At 41.4% G+C, this 20,708-nt stretch overlaps 1 protein-coding gene and 2 long non-coding RNA genes across 4 annotated transcripts; 2 read left to right on the top strand and 1 right to left on the bottom strand.

The window, feature by feature from the left end:
* Positions 1–3,838: 3,838 nt before the first annotated feature.
* Positions 3,839–12,284, bottom strand: LOC113018731 (uncharacterized). Its single transcript, XR_003271853.1, has 3 exons — positions 12,229–12,284; positions 4,241–4,375; positions 3,839–3,892 (listed from the first exon to the last, which is right to left on the bottom strand). It is a non-coding gene; the product is annotated as an uncharacterized LOC113018731 (long non-coding RNA).
* LOC113018730 (uncharacterized) lies at positions 5,799–6,573 on the top strand. Its single transcript, XR_003271852.1, has 2 exons — positions 5,799–6,264; positions 6,343–6,573. It is a non-coding gene; the product is annotated as an uncharacterized LOC113018730 (long non-coding RNA).
* A 381-nt stretch (positions 12,285–12,665) lies between the features above and the next one.
* LOC113018729 (placenta-specific gene 8 protein-like) lies at positions 12,666–19,256 on the top strand. 2 transcript variants are annotated; one of them, XM_026162056.1, is made up of 4 exons: positions 12,666–12,759; positions 16,013–16,123; positions 16,338–16,483; positions 18,823–19,256. In XM_026162056.1, the coding sequence occupies exons 2-4, from the start codon at positions 16,015–16,017 to the stop codon at positions 18,961–18,963; spliced, it is 396 nt and encodes a 131-aa protein (XP_026017841.1). In that variant the 5' UTR covers positions 12,666–12,759; positions 16,013–16,014; the 3' UTR covers positions 18,964–19,256. The 2 variants fall into 2 exon arrangements, with proteins under 2 accessions (XP_026017841.1, XP_026017842.1); XM_026162057.1 differs by lacking the exon at positions 12,666–12,759 and adding an exon at positions 12,777–12,892.
* Positions 19,257–20,708: the final 1,452 nt, after the last annotated feature.

Below are 20,708 nucleotides of genomic sequence, written 5' to 3'. Positions count from 1 at the left end.
GGAAGAAGTGTCAGAGCCGGCTTGAAAACAAATCCACTCAGCTCCTGCAAGCATTACACCCTCGGACAAACTGCTGGCAGCACAGCCTCACTGGTGTGAAACCACGATGTCATACCCAAACGCGTGGCTGAATCGATTCAGTGACAGCGCGGTGCGCGCTCTCATTGACATGAAGAATTTCCTCCACTGGCTGAGCAGCAGAGTTTTCTGCACCTGCGGGCAAATTCTGTATGCGGTCACGACCAGGCTTCCACCTCTGACTCTGACCATTCAGCTGCCTGGGATCACTTTCACGTTACAGAGAGATGGCCAAGTTCGAAGGATCACCGTCGACCTGCCCCCTGTGTGAAGGATGAACGCAAAGACGCATGGAGTTGGACGTCCAAGCATTATCCGTGTGCTCGGTTTAAAAGAAGAGTTACCCACGAGAATTTGTCTGTTAAGTTTCAGAGTTTTCATAAAGTGATGACACAGATTAAAAATATACTCTCAACTGTAAGAAGGACATCTTTATTTATTATAGCACACACGCAGAAAACGTGTGCGTTATTGCAGAGAGTATATAACGCGAGGTGGAAATAGCGGATAAGATGCATTGTGATTGACATGTGATGCTCATGTATATGCTGGTGATCGTCAATAAAGCTTCTCTCTCTTGCGAATGAGTTCAAGTGAGAAAATGGATTGTGGCTATTGTGTGTTTATTTCCTCCACAGTTGTCCTCGGAGCAGTCTAGATATTCGCGCCAGAATTCCTGCGTATTTTCACCTCTGCTAACAGGTTATGGGCGCAGAGTAGCTAAGACTGCCTAGAGAAAGTGAAGTGTTTTGCCACCTAGGGCGCCACCGCTGCCCTGAGAAATGCTGGTGAGCCATTGAGCGAGGGGCAATGTGTAGCACTGGTTCGCAAGAAGTGCCAGGATCATGTCACACAAAGTGAATTTGCAATGACTTTTGCCGAATTCATTGGGAAACTATGGAGCTACGAGAGCACTGAGAGAGTGGGCGCCAGCACATCAGAGAACAGCGTGCACGGCCGGCTTCAAAACCCGCGTGTGAAAATACAAACGAGCGAGTAGCCAGGAACACGAACATGTGTGTTCACTTTAGTGCACAACTGTGTAATCCAGATGCGGACTAAAGGGACACAAGGCTAGAAGGTGGCGGAGCGAGTGTTAAAGCCACTGCTGGCGCTGATACTTTGTGGCTATGTGTGAGCGCAGGAAGACAGGAAAGAAATGTGAATGTATTTTTAAGGTGTGTGTTGAGGAAGAATGTTTTAAAAGTGTCCGTGCGCATCCGTGTGTATAGAGGAATCAAAGTATACGCCAAATCACGCTCCGCTCAGAGGTTCTTAAACACACACAGCGAGCTACACTCACCTCTGCCAGTTTAGCTCACTGCGATAGTACGCTGGCAAGTAGTGCATCGAGGTGAACGTCGCGAGTTCGAGGCCTCGCCTTCCCACAACAAAGTTTTGACTGCTTGACTTGTTGCTGCGTGTGGAGCAAATGGACAAATCCTCGTGTATTTGACTTGCATTTCAGCAAGTCGGAGGAAATACAGCAAAAAGCGACCCTGCTCGCCGAACATACAACGAAGACACGGCCGTAACAGCCTCTCAACTCGGTCGTGCTTAGCAGCGGGGAACTTCACTTCACTTCATTTCATGAAAAGACAGTATTAACATACCCGTAAAGAGTGAGGCTCAAAGCACAAAACGACACATAACGCACAGGAACAGCAGTGTGGAGCCATAGAACGAGGTGGAAACAGGCCAGCCTGGACGGCGCTCGACAAAAGCCCAATATTAACATACTTCAAACTTCACCAGATAGAAGACGTGCAAGGAGGAAGTCTCAGACCTACTCGGCTGCTACAAGCATTACACCCTCGGACAAACTCCACGAGATAGAAGACCTGCGAGGAGAAAGTCTTAAAGCTCACAGCAACCCAGTACTGTACTTCAACTAAAGAGCGTATTAACATCCTTCATTATTCACTAGACAGAAGTCCCGTGAGGAAGAAGTGTCAGAGCCGGCTTGAAAACAAATCCACTCAGCTCCTGCAAGCATTACACCCTCGGACAAACTGCTGGCAGCACAGCCTCACTGGTGTGAAACCACGATGTCATACCCAAACGCGTGGCTGAATCGATTCAGTGACAGCGCGCTGCGCGCTCTCATTGACATGAAGAATTTCCTCCACTGGCTGAGCAGCAGAGTTTTCTGCACCTGCGGGCAAATTCTGTATTCGGTCACGATCAGGCTTCCACCTCTGACTCTGACCATTCAGCTGCCTGGGATCACTTTCACGTTACAGAGAGATGGCCAAGTTCGAAGGATCACCGTCGACCTGCCCCCTGTGTGAAGGATGAACGCAAAGACGCATGGAGTTGGACGTCCAAGCATTATCCGTGTGCTCGGTTTAAAAGAAGAGTTACCCACGAGAATTTGTCTGTTAAGTTTCAGAGTTTTCATAAAGTGATGACACAGATTAAAAATATACTCTCAACTGTAAGAAGGACATCTTTATTAGCACACACGCAGAAAACGTGTGCGTTATTGCAGAGAGTATATAACGCGAGGTGGAAATAGCGGATAAGATGCATTGTGATTGACATGTGATGCTCATGTATATGCTGGTGATCGTCAATAAAGCTTCTCTCTCTTGCGAATGAGTTCAAGTGAGAAAATGGATTGTGGCTATTGTGTGTTTATTTCCTCCACAGTTGTCCTCGGAGCAGTCTAGATATTCGCGCCAGAATTCCTGCGTATTTTCACCTCTGCTAACAGGTTATGGGCGCAGAGTAGCTAAGACTGCCTAGAGAAAGTGAAGTGTTTTGCCACCTAGGGCGCCACCGCTGCCCTGAGAAATGCTGGTGAGCCATTGAGCGAGGGGCAATGTGTAGCACTGGTTCGCAAGAAGTGCCAGGATCATGTCACACAAAGTGAATTTGCAATGACTTTTGCCGAATTCATTGGGAAACTATGGAGCTACGAGAGCACTGAGAGAGTGGGCGCCAGCACATCAGAGAACAGCGTGCACGGCCGGCTTCAAAACCCGCGTGTGAAAATACAAACGAGCGAGTATCCAGGAACACGAACATGTGTGTTCCCTTTAGTGCACAACTGTGTAGTCCAGATGTCCAGACTAAAGGGACACAAGGCTGGAAGGTCTCAGCGCGAGCAGTGGCGGAGCGAGTGTTAAAGCCCCACGCATCAAAGGATAAACTGCAACTCTCTGTATGTGTGTGTGTGTACAGCAATCAAAGTAGACGGCAATCCACAGTCCATTGTGTGATGATCTTAAACCCACACACTATCCAGGAGCTCATGGCAAATGCAGGCAGTTTGGACGTAAAAGTCGGTGGTGCAAATCTTTACTAATTTCCTCAAATTCAACAAGTTCACTTGTCCATGACATTTCAGCCATTGGATTTTGAGAATGAGGAGGAAACAGAACCATCTGGGTGACTTGGGACCGTGCTTGACAAATATAAACCCCATTACCCTTCACGATTGGGATTAAAAGAAACTTTAACTATATGTGTTCAGAAATCTGTTAAAAGTGTCTCCCCATGGGTGTGTGACGCAGAAGACCCACGAGTAGGGGACTTGGTCTCACGGTCAAGGCTCCACAAAACAGACTCAGTAGCAGACCTCAAAGGCACTGGTAGGTGTTGATTACCAGATTTTATTGCACAAAAACATGAAATTGCAAAGGCAAGACCATGAACTATGACTCCCCAGATCTGTTATATAATCTGTGATATAGAACCTGGTACAAGAACATAGAACATGAGAGAAAACTAAATTCATTTTGTAAGCTTTGGTTCAGGGCAAGGAGGAAGGGCATGGGCATCAGGATATGCAACCGGGAGTCTCAGTACACTGCAAAGAGAGGAGAATAGATTCAGTGGTTAAAGACATGCTATCCATCCATCCATCCATCCATCCATTCGCTTCCGCTTATCCTTTTCAGGGTCGCGGGGGGCGCTGGAGCCTATCCCAGCTGTCATAGGGCGAAAGGCGGGGTACACCCTGGACAGGTCGCCAGTCTGTCGCAGGGCTAAACACATAGGGACAGACAACCATTCACACTCACATTCACACCTAGTGGCAATTTGGATTATCCAATTAACCTATCCCCACAAACTGCATGTCTTTGGACCGTGGGAGGAAGCCCATGCTTCATGCTATCCAGAGAAGAAAAATCAAAGCAGAGTCTTTCAGGCTTACACTTTGCAGGTAGAGAACTGGTGTTTGAGGGAGGTCGAGCGGACCAGGTGAGGCAGCCAGACTCCAGAGCAGGGAATCGGTGGACTGCCATGACTGTGGCCGGAGGGCAGGTGGGTGAGTAGAGTGAACTGGAGCCTATGAAGCAACAAGATGAAGGTGAGTATTGTCACGGATGGAGTTAGCTGAAAGGCTGTAGAAACAAACAAAAGGTCAGTTGCTTTCTGTGGGAAACTCTTCTCAACAAAAGTGTGGTGGTCAGCACTAACTGTGGCTAGCAGAACACTTGGCAAGGACTAGTGGTGACGTGAGCGGTGGTGAGTCTTAAAAGCCGGCAGCATAATTGCTTGCAGTTGTGGAGACGCGCCAGAGTGCAGCCACTCCGCCCACAGGTGGAGACAGCAACTCAGATGAAGACCCCAGCACTCACCCAGACCATGACACTTGTGCTGTATTCCACAACTGCTCTTGACGTGGTTGCTGGTGTTTGACACTAATTCATGGAGTGGACGTTGATTGCTAAAAACAGCCTTAGAGAGTTTTCACTTGTGTTGTAATTCTTATACCTCTAAGGACAGCAAGAAATCCTGCTGCAGACCAAACACACCAGTAAGCCCACAGCAGCAGTGAAAGGAAAGAAATCTATTCTTGCATTTTTAAAATCTCTCTTTTTACTACCAACTTTTACTGCCTTGGATATGGGATCCATCACAACTATCAATTTGTCTTTTCTTATAATTGACAATTAGCAAAATGTAAGGAGTAAGGTACCAAGTGACGATGCATGTCAGTAAATAAAAAAGGAAATGTTGAAATAAAATTTTAAAACATGTTTATCGCTCTTTAAACATTCATCAAAACTTTGGAAAACCACTGGAAATGGGCAAAGGAGCTCTCGAGCTGCAGGTCTAAGACCTTTGCTCTAGTCATCATAGGTGGTAACACAATTTATGAAACAAAGTATTAGAAATATAAACCAGTGTCAAGTGTATGCATTATCTGTTGACAGTTTGTGTGCGTGTCCAGTGTGTTCTGCAACAGTGTTACTGTTGTAGACTTTAACCACAAAATGCAGAAGGAAATATCTGAGGTCCTCTGTGCTAAACGTTCATCACCTCAACCTCAGAGAACATAATGAAATTGGAAATTAAGCAAAATATTTCTGAACAACTACTAAAGTTTAAACATGAGCCACTAATCATGAAGAAGTAAAGAATTTGAGGCTGTGCTAACATCAGTTTTACTGTAGAGGGCAGTGTTGGGCTGTACATAGGAGCCCTTGAGCAGTTTATTCTTATAAATGTGAGAAAAGGTGGCTACTGGGTATAGCATTCAAAAACTATCAATTTGTAACAATCAGCATTATGGACTTGATTAGATTATGGTCTTATGGTCCTTTGACATCTGCAGCCATACAATACAGTTGCAGTAACAGCAGCAATAGTATAATGAACAGATTGATATGCAGCTTTGAAGTGAACATGTCTCATTTTGGAAATGCATGTTCACTCAGCTGCTTTGTATTTTTATGTCTTCATTGCCTCATCTACTTGCATCTATCATCCAGGGAAGAAGGATTTTTATAATCGAGTGGTTGCATGCTTGTGTTTTAATGTTGAGTGTATTTTAGTGTTGCATGCTTTTATTGTATTTATTTGGACTTCTCCCGGAGAGACTCCCCCCCCCCCCTCTGCTTCCCCAATGAGATACACCTGGAGGGCACAGGGGACAGGAATCAATCGGGCCTCCCTTGTTGGCAGCGGGCAATAAGAGCCTCTGGCAGGTGAGAGAAGGACGTGTGTACGCAGGGCAGCAGGAGAGCCGGAGTAGCGTGGCTGTGCGGGAGGACGCCGCCAAAGGTAGCGCGAGCAACGGAGCGGCAACTGGCGGCAAGGCGCGGCAGCAGTAGAAGGAGAGCGGGCCTTCAGTCAGTGGACGGCAGCCCCTTCCACGGTGGCAGCGAGACGTCAGTGAATGGTTAAGGCACGGAACAGCGGCGGGCGGAGTTCAGAGCTCTGCCCTCCCGGGTGAGTACCGACTTCTAAGATGTATATAATACCCTGGGGAATTAAGAAGAGTGACTTTCGCTGCTTCCCTGTGCCTAGTGGAACCTCAAGCGGAGCAGCGAGGCGACAACAGAGGACGCGGTTGGCCTGGTTCCCACTGGTGGAATCGGCGGATTCTTCATGGCTGAAGTGTGGCGGAGCCTGACTCGGAACTTTGGGACTGAGCACCATTATTTTTTTATTGTGCTGAGTTTTATGTTTTTTCTCTCTCCCCTGATCAGGGTATTTTTAGTGTTGTAAATAAAGCGTATTTAATTTTTATTGACTATTGTAACCGGTACGTCTTCTGTTTCCGTGATCACCCCTTGCTGCTCTCCCCGTTATAGAAGGGGTTCCTTTCTAAGCTTACACCCGTGACTCATCTGTAGTGTGATGGCTGGAGACCTTTATATCAGCATGAGTGGTATTTTCAGTGTAAGGCGAGCTTGGCACCAAGTGATCTTAAGATAAAATAACCTTTATTAGTCCCACACGTGGGAAATTTGTTTTGTCACAGCAGGAAGTAGACAGTGCAAAAGTTATGTAGCAAAAGTTAGAATACAATAAAAATAAAATACTGTACACAACTGTACAGAATAAAAAAAAATACTATATACAGTAGAATAAATAGAATAAAATATACAATAGGATAAAAATAGAATGCAAATGCTTTATACAACTGAGTAAAAATACAACTTTGTCAGATAAAGAGTATTGCACCTAGTGTTATTGCACATGTGTGGATGTGTGTGTTTGATCAGTTGGAGTCTTTGTTGTGGAGTCTGACAGCAGTGGGGAGGAAAGACCTGCGAAATCTCTCCGTCCCACTCAATGTCCATACCTTGGATGTTCAAATTCAAATTCAAATTTTATTTGTCACGTACACAGTCATACACAGTACGATATGTAGTGAAATGCTTGGACAACTGCTCGTGACCTAAAGAAAACAAAAAAGGAAAAGGCTATGAATAAGATAGGAAATAAATATGAAAAATTAAAAAGGGTAAATTTAACTAGGAAGGAATAAAATATAAATTAAGGTTAAAAATGAAATAACTGTACAACACAAATTAGAATGAAGGGTAAATTTAACTGGGAAGAATAAGATAAAATATATAAATTAAAGTTGAAAATAAAATAACTGTACAACAAAATACACAATATAGAACTATATAAGAATGTATGAAGAAATCTAAATATAAATAAATATATACACAATAACAGCAGCTGTACAAGTATTAACCGGAAATGAAGAATATAGTGACCAGTGTTGTGCAAAACCAAAGTCCAGAAAGTCCAGTGTGTGTGTAAGAACCATATGTGTGGGTCAGTACTGTGTGGTGGTGTGATTGAGAGACCATATCGCCTGCGGGAAGAAGCTCCTCCTCAGTCTCTCTGTGTTGGTCTTCAGGGAGCGGAATCGCTTTCCTGACCTCAACAGAGAGAACAGTCTGTTGTTGGGATGGCTGAGGTCCTTCACGATCTTCCTGGCCTTGGTCCAGCACCGCCTGCTGTAGATTGAGTGCAGGTCAGGGAGCTCGGAGCGGATGGTGCGCTCAGCTGACCGCACAACCCTCTGTAGAGCTCGTCTGTCCTGCATGGTGCTGTTCCCGAACCAGGTTAAGATGTTTCCCGCCAGGATGCTCTCTATGGTGCACGAGTAAAAGTTCCTGAGCACCTTGGAGGGCAGTTGGAAGTCTCTCAAGCGTCTGAGGTGGTAGAGACGCTGTCGGGCCTTTTTCACCACGGTGTTGATGTGACAGGACCATGACAGGTCCTGCGTGATGTGAACTCCGAGGTATTTGAAGCTGTCCACTCTCTCCACTGGGCACTCGTTGATGACGGGGGTCTGGTAGTTCCTCTCCTGCTTAGTGCTGAAGTCCACTATCAGCTCCTTTGTCTTACTGACGTTTAGAAGGAGGTTGTTCCTCTGGCACCAGTTCTCCAGATTCCTAATCTCCTTCAGGTAGGCCGTCTCGTTGTTATCAGAGATCAGGCCCACCACGACGGTGTCGTCAGCAAACTTGATGATGGTGGTGGAGCTGGTAGTGGCCACACAGTCATATGTGTACAAAGAGTACAGCAGGGGGCTCAGAACACACCCCAGGGGGGCTCCAGTGCTGAGAGTGGTGGAGGCTGAGACATGTCCGCCCATCCTTACTGCCTGTGGTCTGCCAGTTAGGAAGTTGGAGATCCACTGACACATAGATGAGCTGAGTCTTCAGTGCTTGCAGTGGAGGATGTTTGTGCCTGCGGAAGTCTACCACCAGCTTCTTGGTTTTACCTAGTGTTGATGTGGAGGTAGTTCAGCTGGCACCAGTCCACAAAGTCTTGGGTCAGTCCTCTGTACTCCTTGTCGTCCCCATCAGTGATGAGGCCGACTATTGCAGAGTCATCAGAGAACTTCTGCAGGAAGCACTGGGTGGAGTTGTGGGAGAAGTCTGCCCTGTGGGGCCCCCGTACTGCAGACGGCCCTGTCCAACACACAGCCCTGAGTTCTTCTTTGTAAATAAAGGCAATTTGCAATTTCACTGAGATAAAATGTTTTGCAGTCAGGACCAAAGCATCAGAAAACATCTTGTGCTGTAGCTAATGTCTGCCATTTTTAAAATTTTCTTCTAGACCAAAGACAGCTCTACTCCATCACACCTGCCAGTCTGAAATCAGACATTTTTTTTTATCATGCAGTAAAACTGAGGCATGCAGTTAAGATTACACTTTTTTAAACAACTCTTTCCCCTATCTTCATATAGCTCATCAGCGTATCCCTCTGTTTTCATTACAGCACTGCACAGCAATCTCATGCTTGAAAACGTTTTGCTAACTTCTTGCTTTGAATACTTTCCTCTACTTCCTCACTCTAGACCTCACTCTGACTTCCTCACCAAGTCATCCTTATCTTCTTTTCTCTGTCCAGAAGATGCACCAAATACTTTGTAGCAGTTTTCTTCAACACTAAATCTGTGCTTTCTCAGTCATCTGTTAACTTTGCACTGTGTGGTAGTGTAAAGCAGACAAACTCTGTAGCATCTTCACATTCATCTTCTTCTTCTTAATTTGATTATTCTTTTTGCTTTGCATCTGACTTCTATTGCATGTGGAAACAGCATTAAGATTGGTCAAGCCATCTACGGTCCAGTTGTACTGGGGAAATGACGAGGCTTTTATAACAATGTTTCTCAATGTTCCAGCATTACATGAAATTTTTTGGGTCACTGTCCTCAAGAGAAAGAAACCACAAAGAAGCCACAAACAAACAAAAAACAGAACAAAACCGTTTTGCAGAGGTGTGTGTGTGTGTGTGTGTTTGTGTGCATATAGAGCTACAGCATTATCTCTCCCTTTCCCCCCCTCCCCTCTCTGATTTCTAGTTAAATGCTGAATTGTCCACTCTCTAATTTTTTTCAAAGCTGAGAGAACCAGAGAAAAGGTAAGACGAGTTTTTATACTGATGGACAATTGCAAACAGTCAACAATTTTTCTCTGCCAGTTGTAATACTACTACTACTACTAATAATAATAATAATCATCAAGGCACACCATAATATCTGTAATAGATTTAATTATCATAACAGCTGTGAAAGTTTAAATAAGTGCTCGAACGTATTTGTATTTATGAAAATGCAACTCTAAAATGATAGTACCTTTATACGATACAATAAGTGCCATTAAGTGATATAAAAGGCATTTTCAGCTACTGTTCCTGTGGCGTTGTCAAACTTTTTTATTTTTAATTAGTAAGAAGTGTCATTGTGGTATTTTAAAACAGCTATTTCATCAGCCTTAAAATCCTTCCACCTTAAAAACTTCCTCAAATTGCTTACCGGTCCAAAATACAGTAAAGCATAAAGCTGCTTCATGTTTGTCTTGCTAAGCATTCATTTCAATCTGTATTCCTCTGAAATGTTTGAAATACATTCTAGCTGCCACTGGCTGTATATTGTATCTATTTTATTCTTGATTTTTATTCTTGTTATTGTTATTTCTTACTTTTTGGTTGCTTTATTGTTATGTTTCTGTAATTGGTTCGAGTTCTGTTATTTCAAATCAAATCTATTCAATTTTACTTGTACAAAAGGGTTAGGTTTGTGTATGGGATTTCCTATGCCCCCTGCACCATCGGGGTGCATGTCCGCAACTTTAGTTCAGAGACAAACGGCAGCCAAACAACGGACAGTGTGTGCGTTCATAAGACCAAACCACACACACACACACACACACACACACACACACACACACACACACACACACACACACACACACACACACACACACACACTCTCTCTCTCTCGCCCAGCTGCGGGCACATTCTCAATTGGAAATACAAAGAATGACAACTTTATTCCTGGACTCTGCCTGTTTGTTCCTCTCACATCTGAACATTTGCAAGTGTTCTGACCCGACACTCTGAAGTGATTGCTGCCAGCTCAGATTTCTTTAACCCTTCGGAACATTACTTATATCACCAAGTCATTACAACAAAGGGTCAGCAACATTAAAAGGAAATGCAGAAAGCGACTCAGGCTACGTCCACTAATGCGTTTTCAAATGAAAACGCATTAGTGGACGTAGCCTGAGTCGCCTGAGTCACCAAAGGGTCAGCCTGAGTTGCTGAACATTTGGTGTAAGCTTAGAAGGGAACCCTAACGGGGAGAGCAGCAGGGGGTGATCACGGAAACAGAAGACGTACCGGTTAAAATAGTCAATAAAAATTAAATACGCTTTCTCTCCGTTTTGAAAACACTCTCGAAGACGCATACATTTAAAAACGGAGCTGTCCAGTCGCAGTGTGGACACTCGAAAACGTAGACTTTCTAAAACATGATGCATTTTAGTCATGTGATGCAATCATGTGACCAATTAAACAAAGACAGCGGAGTGCTATCAAACCTATCAGTAGTGATGGCCAAATGAAGCTTTCTGAAGCACTGAAGCTTGTATTGAAAAACGGTTCATTACTCGAAGCTTTTCAACACAGTCCTCTCTGGTGACATCTGGTGGCCAAAAATATGAAGAGCAGCTTGAATCCACAAAATAAAACCAACTGCTTCATAATGATTCCTCACTCTACTGAGTGGAATTCTGTCTGATACTGGGCCGCCGTTGTGTTGCTTTGAACGTGTATTTTTTGGTGGTTAAAAAAATTTGTTTTATTTGTTTAATAAATAGTTTTGACCAGTAAACTCTCCTTGTTTAAACATGCAGCATGGTGTGGTCTTTCTTTGCTTGTGACTTCTTGATGTTGGTAAATACAATAATTGAAAAATACCACGTTACATATAATATACATATCAAAATGTACAACACATTATGGAGTATGCTTCTGCTCTGAGGTCTTGCCTCCCTGCACTCATGCAGTTAATCGCTAGACGGGTATTTTTATAAATAATATTACATTAGGGTAATTTTCCTATACATATTTTTGACCTGGGGGTAGAATTGATTGTGAAATGGGAAAGGGAAAATGCTTATGAACTTGCAAATTAAAAACATGATGCGTTTAAGGTAACCCTTTTCCATTTTTATTTAAAAAGAGAATTTGTTCTAGTGTGCAATGGCCGAACCTGTTCCTTTTCGTGGCGATAATTTCTCCTGCCTTAAGGAAAATCCCTTCACATGGCACAGAGGAGGCTGGAGTGCAGAGAAACTGGTAGAGATCCAGTTATACAGTCTACCTGGGCCCCACCAACTATCAGCTAAAGAGAATAAATAAATTAAATTGCTGCACATTTGGCAGACTAACATTTTCAGATTAATTAAACAATAAAATATATATTTTTACAACATTACATGTAAAGAGTCAAGTGGAAGTTTTTCTAAAGTTATTTAATGATATTTATATTATGGAAGCAGATTTTTGACATTTTACCTTTTTCCCGTTTTCAGATATAATAAACACGCACAAAACAAAAGCAAACGGCCAGAACACAAAGCTGGAAAACCCACCATCAAAACAATCCACAAATCCCGCGAATGATTCGCTTCCTTATAAAGCATTGAATGAGACACTGAAGCAGTTAGGTTCTAAATGAAGCTTCGGTCGTCACTGATCACGTGACTCTGGCCAAACGAATCAAGCTTCGACACAGTGCTTCTGAAGCAGTGTGTTGATTTTTTTGACACACGCACCGGAGCTTTGTTTAATTGGTCACATGACTGCATCACATGACTAAAATGCTCATGTTTTAGAACAGGGGTGCCCAATCCCGGTCCTCGAGAGCTACCGTCCTGCAGCTTTTAGATGCATCCTTGTTCCCACACACCTGAATCAAATGAATGGCTTGTTATCAGGCCTTTGCCAAACATGATGGCATGCTGAAGAGGTAATCAAACCATTTGATTCAGCTGTGTTGGAGTAGGGATGCATCTAAAAGCTGCAGGATAGTAGCTCTCGAGGACCGGGATTGGGCAGCCCTGTTTTAGAAAGTCTGCGTTTTCAACTGTCCACATTGCGACGGGGCAGCTCTGTTTTAAAAGGTATGTGTTTTCGAGAGTGTTTTCAAAACGCTGCGTTTTTCCTTGAGGAAAACGCCGTCTCAGTGAGGACAAAATGGAGAGGAAACGATTAGTGTGGACGTAGCCTAAGCTTGATATGGTGACTGGGGCAGAGGTGGGTAGTAACGAGTTACATTTACTCCGTTACATTTACTTGAGTATGTTTTGGAAAAAAATGTACTTTTAAAGTACCTTTTTTGCACGATACTTTTTACTTTTAGTTGAGTACATTTGTGAAGAAGAAACGGTACTTTTACTCCGCTACATTTGCAAAATTCGACTCGTTACTTTTTTTAAAAAATAATTAGTTGAACACATTAGATAACACGCCGCCAGTGGAGCTTCCGGTAACTTTTTTACCAATGAGATGTGGCCATGCAGTCACATGACCAGTTTGAAACTGTGGCAGGCAGAGCGGCCCAAGTGTTTCAAATAGTGATGGGATTTCCAGCTCTTTTTAGAGAACCGGCTCTTTCGGCTCCGAACCGGATCTTCAGGTTGTTTTGTTGCTTTAATTAATTAATTATTAACAATAATATAAAATTATGCACAAAAGGAATTACTAATGTAAAAAAGAGTGGTTTTATTTATATATAAATATATGCGGTGGCCCCTAGAGACAAAGCACGTACAAACTCTAAAAAGCACGTACAAATTCCAAAACACATTTCTAGCATTAACTTCCAAAACAGAGCTACCTAGATCACTTAAATTACACAATTGAAAGCATATGTGTATTGTTTGTGTATTTATACTCAAGCACTCATATATATTCAAATAATCTTTAAAAAAAAGTTCATTTACCTGTTACTACCACACACCAAATCCGGTTGTTGGTACTTGCTGGAAAAAAGTGCGAGAGAGAGGGTGAGAGAAAGGAAAAAAACAAACAAAAAAAAAACACCCACGGCTCGCGATAAGGATCCGGCTCGCGTCGTTCACATCAAAGAGTCGGCTCTAAGAACCATTTCGTTCGTGACCGACACATCACTAGTTTCAAACGCTAACACTCCTCTGGAATGGGACCTGTTGGAGTGGCACACAGTGCCCTGATCCTTAACATAAAAAAAACATAGAGAGGTAAATGTTGGGAGAAATGGAGGAGCTGTTAAATTAGCTTCATCACCATCTTCCTACATACTTAATCTGAAGAGGAGCACAATTTATTTCTCCTTGCTAATAATGTTGTGATTGGGTGCCTTCAGGCAATCTAACTGTCATGGCACTGCTGCTACAACAACAGCTCTTACACACACTTCAGGACACTTCCAGCCATGAAACGAGGAAGGAAAGTGAGATCCTCAACTCAATGATAATCAACTCAGCCCTTTCAGCAATGATACGGAGACTTATGAGCTTTATCAACAATGACTAGAGGTTAGAAAGAGAGAAGGTGAGGCTGTGCTAATATCTGTTCTGCTGTGGAGGGCAGTGTTGGGCTTTTAGTTAAGTGACAGGCCTTCTGTATATAATTGTTTTTATGTGTGTTTGTTTTTGTTGTGTCATTCTCATTCTGAATGTAAAAAAGTGGCCTCACATTTAAACTGAATTTAAGAGACACTTTGCAGATGTCAGTTCATCTTTTTTGCAATCACATTGACTCATGTAATGCAAAGCTGACCTCAAGATGTAACTGCTATGGCACAGATGTCACTTCCTGAAAATAACTAAAAGACTGTTGAGACCCGATGAAGCCAGTTAAGAGAAGACAGCCCGAAAGGCGGAGTTAAAGACTAATACCAAATTTGGAGGGAAATCATCTGAAAGGCAGAGGAGGAAGATGAAATACTTTCATTTCAGAAGACATTTGAGTGGAGCAACAGCCATGTGAAAAAAAAAAAAAAGGCAGAAACTCACACGTTTCATTAGATATCTGTTGTAGAGAAGTATACAAATAATACTATTAATGAATTCCTTGCATGATATTAAATCGTGTTTTTCACTGTTTCAGCAGTTAAAAAACATCCTGTTATCCTTGTATTACACAGTGTGTGAAGCGCATATTATTATTTGCATAAACACTTTGACACATTAGAATCTTCTGATCAGCCCTGTGGGTTTGATGAGTTTCATGTATTGTCTGATGTGCACCAAATGAGACAGAGAATGTACATCTGTCTGTTGGTGCTTGTGAAAAGGAAAGTAAGAAACCAGGAAGGGCTGTAGATGCATCACTTTCATGCATCATTGCTTTTGTGCAAGACAGGCATGCAAATGTTATTTAACACCATGTTAAAGTGCACTTTAAATAAATTCTGATAGGTAAGGATTCTTAAAAAAAAATAGGAAGTAGCCCACATACATGCTTACACCCTTACAGGTGTTTTAAAGGCGACAAAACACAGTCAAAGGAAATCAATCAGACCCAGTACTCACTTGTTTAGTGTTACATACATTTTATCATTGCTCCATTAACTCTACACATCCGATTCTTCTACACCTTCGTGAGTTCTTTCAAGGCTATGAAACTTCTAAGAGCTCGTAACAACAGTGCCTCTTCACATTTTACCCATACATAACACCAGGGCCACGACTCTAAAAAAATACAAATAAAAACTAGTGTTAGGTGGGCAGCTTAACTGAGACAGACCAGAGGTTAGAGTGAGAGAAAACCAGGTGACGTATTTGAGCTACCCAAATAAGTCCTATTGTGCTCAAATTTATATGTGTGTGTGTGTGTGTGTGTGTGTGTGTGTGTGTGTACATATACACATATATGTAGATATATATGTATATTCACTACCAGCCAAAAGTCTTTACTTTTATTACTTTCTACATTGTAGATACAAACTGAAGACTTCAAATATATCAAGCAAGATATATGGGATTATGTACCAAAGAAAAAGATGGATAAATAACACTAAATATCTCTTAATCTGTCTTGAATGCTCAGCATTCAAGACAGATTAAGATTTTGTGTGACTTTGAACTGTTTGAAACGGTAGATTTATAAAAGTTATTGGTTTGAAATGTATTGTGAATGCAGTTTATAAGCTGGGTTTTATCAAATTTCTGAGTTTTAAAAGATGTACTCGTAACTTTTGTGCCAATGGTCTTTGCAGTGATTTTCACGAAACAGGAAACTGTTATTTGTAAAAATATCCACACTGTGGACAGTAATGCTTCAAACCAGCTGTTATCTTTTTCATATTCTAGCATTTGATTTCTCCGTACAGAGGAGCAACTAAAACTATAACCCTTCAATGCATCTCTATTTCTACCTTCTTTCCTCCAGAAATGGCTCAATACCAGGCGGCCACCCAGATAGTGACAGTCTCCAGCACTAATCAACACCCTGGGCACTGGAGCACTGGCCTCTGTGATTGCTGTGCTGATATGGGCACTTGTAAGTTAATCTAGCAAACTCTACAAACAGTAGTGGTTTTTGTATCAACTCTCTTCTCAGACTTTTATTCAGAGGGTCTTGAGTATCTGACCATCTGAAGGTAGGACTGAAGTCAGCATATGAAACACAGGATGCACAAGCTAGTTGTTGAAGGAGAACTTATTCAACAGTGAAATAAACTTGTGTCTGCATACTTTTTTTCTCTTCTGTTGAGGTTGCTGTGCCCTTTGGTGTTTCCCCTGCATGCAGTGTGATACAGCCAACAAGCACGGGTGGTGTTGCTGCCTCCCAGTCTGTGATGTATGCTGCGTGGTGTCCTGCACGCTTCGCCAGTCGATCAGAGACCGCTACGGCATCCCTGTAAGGCTGGGGGCGAGGGAGGGTCAAGGTTATTGCTGTTAGCCAAGCTAAACTGAGGAGTGAAAAACTATTTTATTTAAATTGTATTTCTTTTTAAAAGATATGCTTTTCCTACAAAAATCAACATAAAAAGAAGCATACTGAGAGTGCAAACTTCCGTTAGGCCAGCTCACCGAATAATTGAAAAGTGTTGCATTTTGTACAGTTTTATAAATTCTTTTTTTTTTTTTTTATAAATTCATATTTTGTTTTCATTGATTTTTTTTTTTAAAGAATATATAGTGCAATAAAAATAACACATTTTGGGTCAACTTGAAAGAAAACCATAGATGTACAATGCAGAAATCAGGTTTTTGAGTCCCCATATAGCAGTACTATTTCCTAAATGTTGCCAATAAGTAACAAGTAGAATTTCATGAAAATTTGACCTTATTTGACATTGCAGAAAGGTCAGGGGTCCAAAGTAACGGGATATTTACAGTGCCCATATATCATTCCCTATATGCGCACATGTTTTCAATAGGAACAATGACAATGAGAAATATAGTTTTAATAAATAGCCCTGTATAGCATTATTATCACTTGGACCATTAGCTCCATTTCATGACCTTGAAGGAGAGGTTGGAGGTACTGAAGATACCTGCTGAACATACATACGCATGTAATGATCATATTTTCAATCTTATAAGGCTTTTTAAAAATCTTCAACCATCATTGAGTTGACCTTGAATTCCTTGGTGGATGTAAGCCAACTACACTCCTGTAAAGGTTTTGTTTCTTTATGAGTTATTGTGATGAGCTTTGTGCTTTGCCAACTTGATAAAATTTGGTAACACAGAAAATTGACACACATCTTCTGCACGTTCTTCATGTGTTTAGCAGGCTGTTGTGAAAAATCACTAGCTTATGGCACAAATCGGAAAATTCAGTTATAATTAAGATCTGCGTACTGGATAGTTTTCGTGAATAGTTGGATGAGCCGTTGCTATGAATTGTGGGATGGCATTTTCTCCTCTCCTTTCATAAAGGATGCTCCAGTCAATTGTTTGCTAAAGGAGGTAATTAAAGAAGCTCTTTTTCCTAAACATTATTACAGCTGCCACCCACATTCTTATTTCTCTTCTTTCTATTACAAAAAAGGGCCATAAGGATAATCCATAAAACTGGTTACAGAGATCATACAAATCCACTATTCTTAAAATCAAAAATTCTAAAATTCACAGATCTGGTTCATTTTCTCACAGCACAAATTATATATAAAGCAATAAATAACCTGCTTCCTGACAATATTCTAAAAATGTTTTCTAAAAGGGAACAGGGATACAATTTGAGGGGGGAATTAAATTTAAAACATCCTCGTATCCGTACAAGATTAATAAGTCTTTGCATCTCTGTGTGTGGAGTGAAGCTGTGGAACAGACTAAGTAAAGATATGAAGCAATGTCCGAGCATGGCACAGTTTAAAAAGCAGTTTAAGGATATGGTTTTTACAGGGTAGGGAAGACGTAGAGATTTGATAGGGTGTTCTTGTCCAACATTTTCATGTGTGTGCGGGTGCACAGGTATGTAGGTATGGGTATACTGTATATATATTTGTAGGTTGTGTATCCTTTGAGGTGTTACTGGGGTTATTGAAAATGTGTATATGTGCGTATGTGTATATACGTATGTATGGATAGATAGAAACATATGTGTGTATATATATATATATATATATATATATATATATATATATATATATATATATATATATATATATATATATATATATATTTTAAAAAAAAGAATAATAAAAAAAATTACACATAACATATAATGTAATTGCAAGGAGGTATTTCTGTAGTCTATTGATACTAGATAGTGGAAAAGGGGTGGGATTAAATAAGCTTATGCCTCTTTCTGCTGCTTTTTGAACATGAACGTTATTTGTAGTTGTGGTTGCTCGTTTTCCTTTTGTTTTGCTTTGTTCATTTTTCTCTTTTAATTCTATGTTGTTGTACTTTTTCAACATGTTCAAAATAAAGATTCAATCAATCAATCAATCAAGTGAAACTGACCATTCAAACATACCCCGTGTGCCTTCATTAAACACACAGACAGTGTAACGACAGTTTGTTCAAATCTGTTTAACAGGAAACTACGGCTGTGAACAAATTCACTTTTATTAACTCACCCAGCTTCTTATAACAGCATCAAAGAACTACTTGGCTGTTGGTTCACATTCGCAAGTGAACACTGAGAGTACTCTAAATCAGACAAGCATGGGGACTTCACCATGTTTGCCTCATTGTGTTGAGTTATGTCTTATTCTTCTCTTCTTTTTCTTCTCCATCCTGCAGGGTTCGTGCTGTGATGACTGGTGTAAAATAATTTGGTGTTACGAGTGTGTCTGGTGCCAGATGCATCGTGAGGTGAAGATCAGGGCCTACATGCAGCCGGCCACCTCAACGGTGGTCACCACTCAAGTTGTCGCAGTGTAGGATGTAACCATTTTGGCTGTTGGTTGAGTGAAGATGGCCAACAGTATTTTAAAGTTCATTTTAAGTATTTCAAAGTGCTGATGCTTGTGTAGTTCAATACAATATGTAGAGTCTGTGTTAAAACCAGATGCTTTGAGTTTTGTTTGCTTGTTTGGTATATAATACAACTGAGAATGTTTGTTTACTCTGGCTAGTAAAATCTGTATAATTTCACATGGTCACTGTTATTGTAATCGTTCCCAAGTTAAATTGAACGTTTGCTGAAATAAAAAGTTATTCATATTCACCCATTATATGTTGCTTGTTGTACATTTTTGCTCAGCTGTAGAGACACGTTTCTTCAAACCCTGAATATGTCATTTGCAGCTGGGTCTGGCTGGCCAGCTAGTGTCCTCCTCTGCTTAAACTCCTAAAATGATCAAGTGAAAGACTGATTAATCTCCTAAGATGAGGCCCCTTCTTTTGAGGTCTTTGTCTCCTTAAGCTGGGCATACACTGTGCAAATTTTTCAGTCTCGTTATTCAGCTCCTGCTCAAACTGTACGATTGAACCACAGGGGTTAGAAGTTTGTAGGTCACGTACAGGGTCTCACACTAGTCGGCCCGATGCTCTGATGGGACCTGAGTGCTCACACTGTGCGTCCATAACATGAAGGTTATAACACAAAATCTGTCTCTCGCTCTCCCTCTCTCTCTGTCTTTCACTCACACAGACACACACACCACCACCATCAACTTTGCTAGATTGAAAAGCATTGAGCAGCAATGTCCATCCAACTCTTTTCACGTTTTTTGTGGTCGTGATAATTTTGTGAGGCCAGGACTGGACTGGGACAAAAAAATCAGCCCGGGCATTTTGAGACCGGGCTGATTTTGATATGTTAAATCCAAATGTAATACTACGGAAAAATATATAAAATGATCGAAAATTAATGAGAATAATCAATAATTAAAGGAGTATTTGAATTATAATTTTGTCTGATTCAATAATTTAGAGGTAACAAGTGAAAATATAATTAACAGGAATAAAAACTAAAAAAAACATATAAAACATTGCACGGCCACGCTGTGCTAATTACATGTTTTAAGAAATAAATGTAGATGTAGGAATTGCAATTAATATAAATCTTAAAGTATTCACAACATTCCTGAACAGAAATAGGCCTCTGTACCTGGGGTGAGGGTGTGGCCATGAAAACAATGTGACATGCCATTGGATGTTGGGACACACAAAAACATGACGCTAAGCATCGGCCAATGAATGTGAACTAACAACCACAAGGTCGCGGGTGTGGCTGTACTGTAGGAAAAAATCCTAATATAAAAGTATTTTACTGCATTTTACAGTTTTGTTCTGTTCTTAATATCATTAAAGTTACGTAAATAGACTTTGACTTCACATTGTGAATGTAAATCAACGTTAAATCACTGTAATGTAATACAGAGGGCCCGGTGGTGCCAGTGTCCGGCAGCCTCGCCTCTGTCAGTGCGCCCCAGGGTGGCTGTGGCTACAATGTAGCTGCCATCACCAGTGTGTGTGAGTGTGTGTGAATGGGTGGATGACTGGATATGTAAAGCGCTTTGGGGTCCTTAGGGACTAGTAAAGCGCTCTATAAATACAGGCCATTTACCATTTACAACATAATTGTCATGATTATTAAATGTATCTGTCTATACATATGCATATTTAGATTGTTAAAATACATTTACAAATGTATCATGAATTCACAAATATCTGTCCATTAT

The sequence above is a fragment of the Astatotilapia calliptera genome, chromosome 3 (genome assembly GCF_900246225.1).
Source record: "Astatotilapia calliptera chromosome 3, fAstCal1.2, whole genome shotgun sequence".
Taxonomy (NCBI): Eukaryota; Metazoa; Chordata; class Actinopteri; order Cichliformes; family Cichlidae; genus Astatotilapia; species Astatotilapia calliptera.
The sequence above is the reverse complement of the archived record's forward strand: the minus strand, read 5'-3'. Positions and strand labels throughout refer to the sequence as shown.

Coding starts and splice junctions, on each gene's coding strand:
- LOC113018729 (XM_026162056.1), top strand. CDS start 16,015: ATGGCTCAATACCAGGCGGCCACCCAGATAGTGACAGTCTCCAGCACT. Junction 16,124..16,337: donor CTGTGCTGATATGGGCACTT/GTAAGTTAATCT, acceptor TCTTCTGTTGAG/GTTGCTGTGCCCTTTGGTGT. Junction 16,484..18,822: donor GAGACCGCTACGGCATCCCT/GTAAGGCTGGGG, acceptor TCCATCCTGCAG/GGTTCGTGCTGTGATGACTG.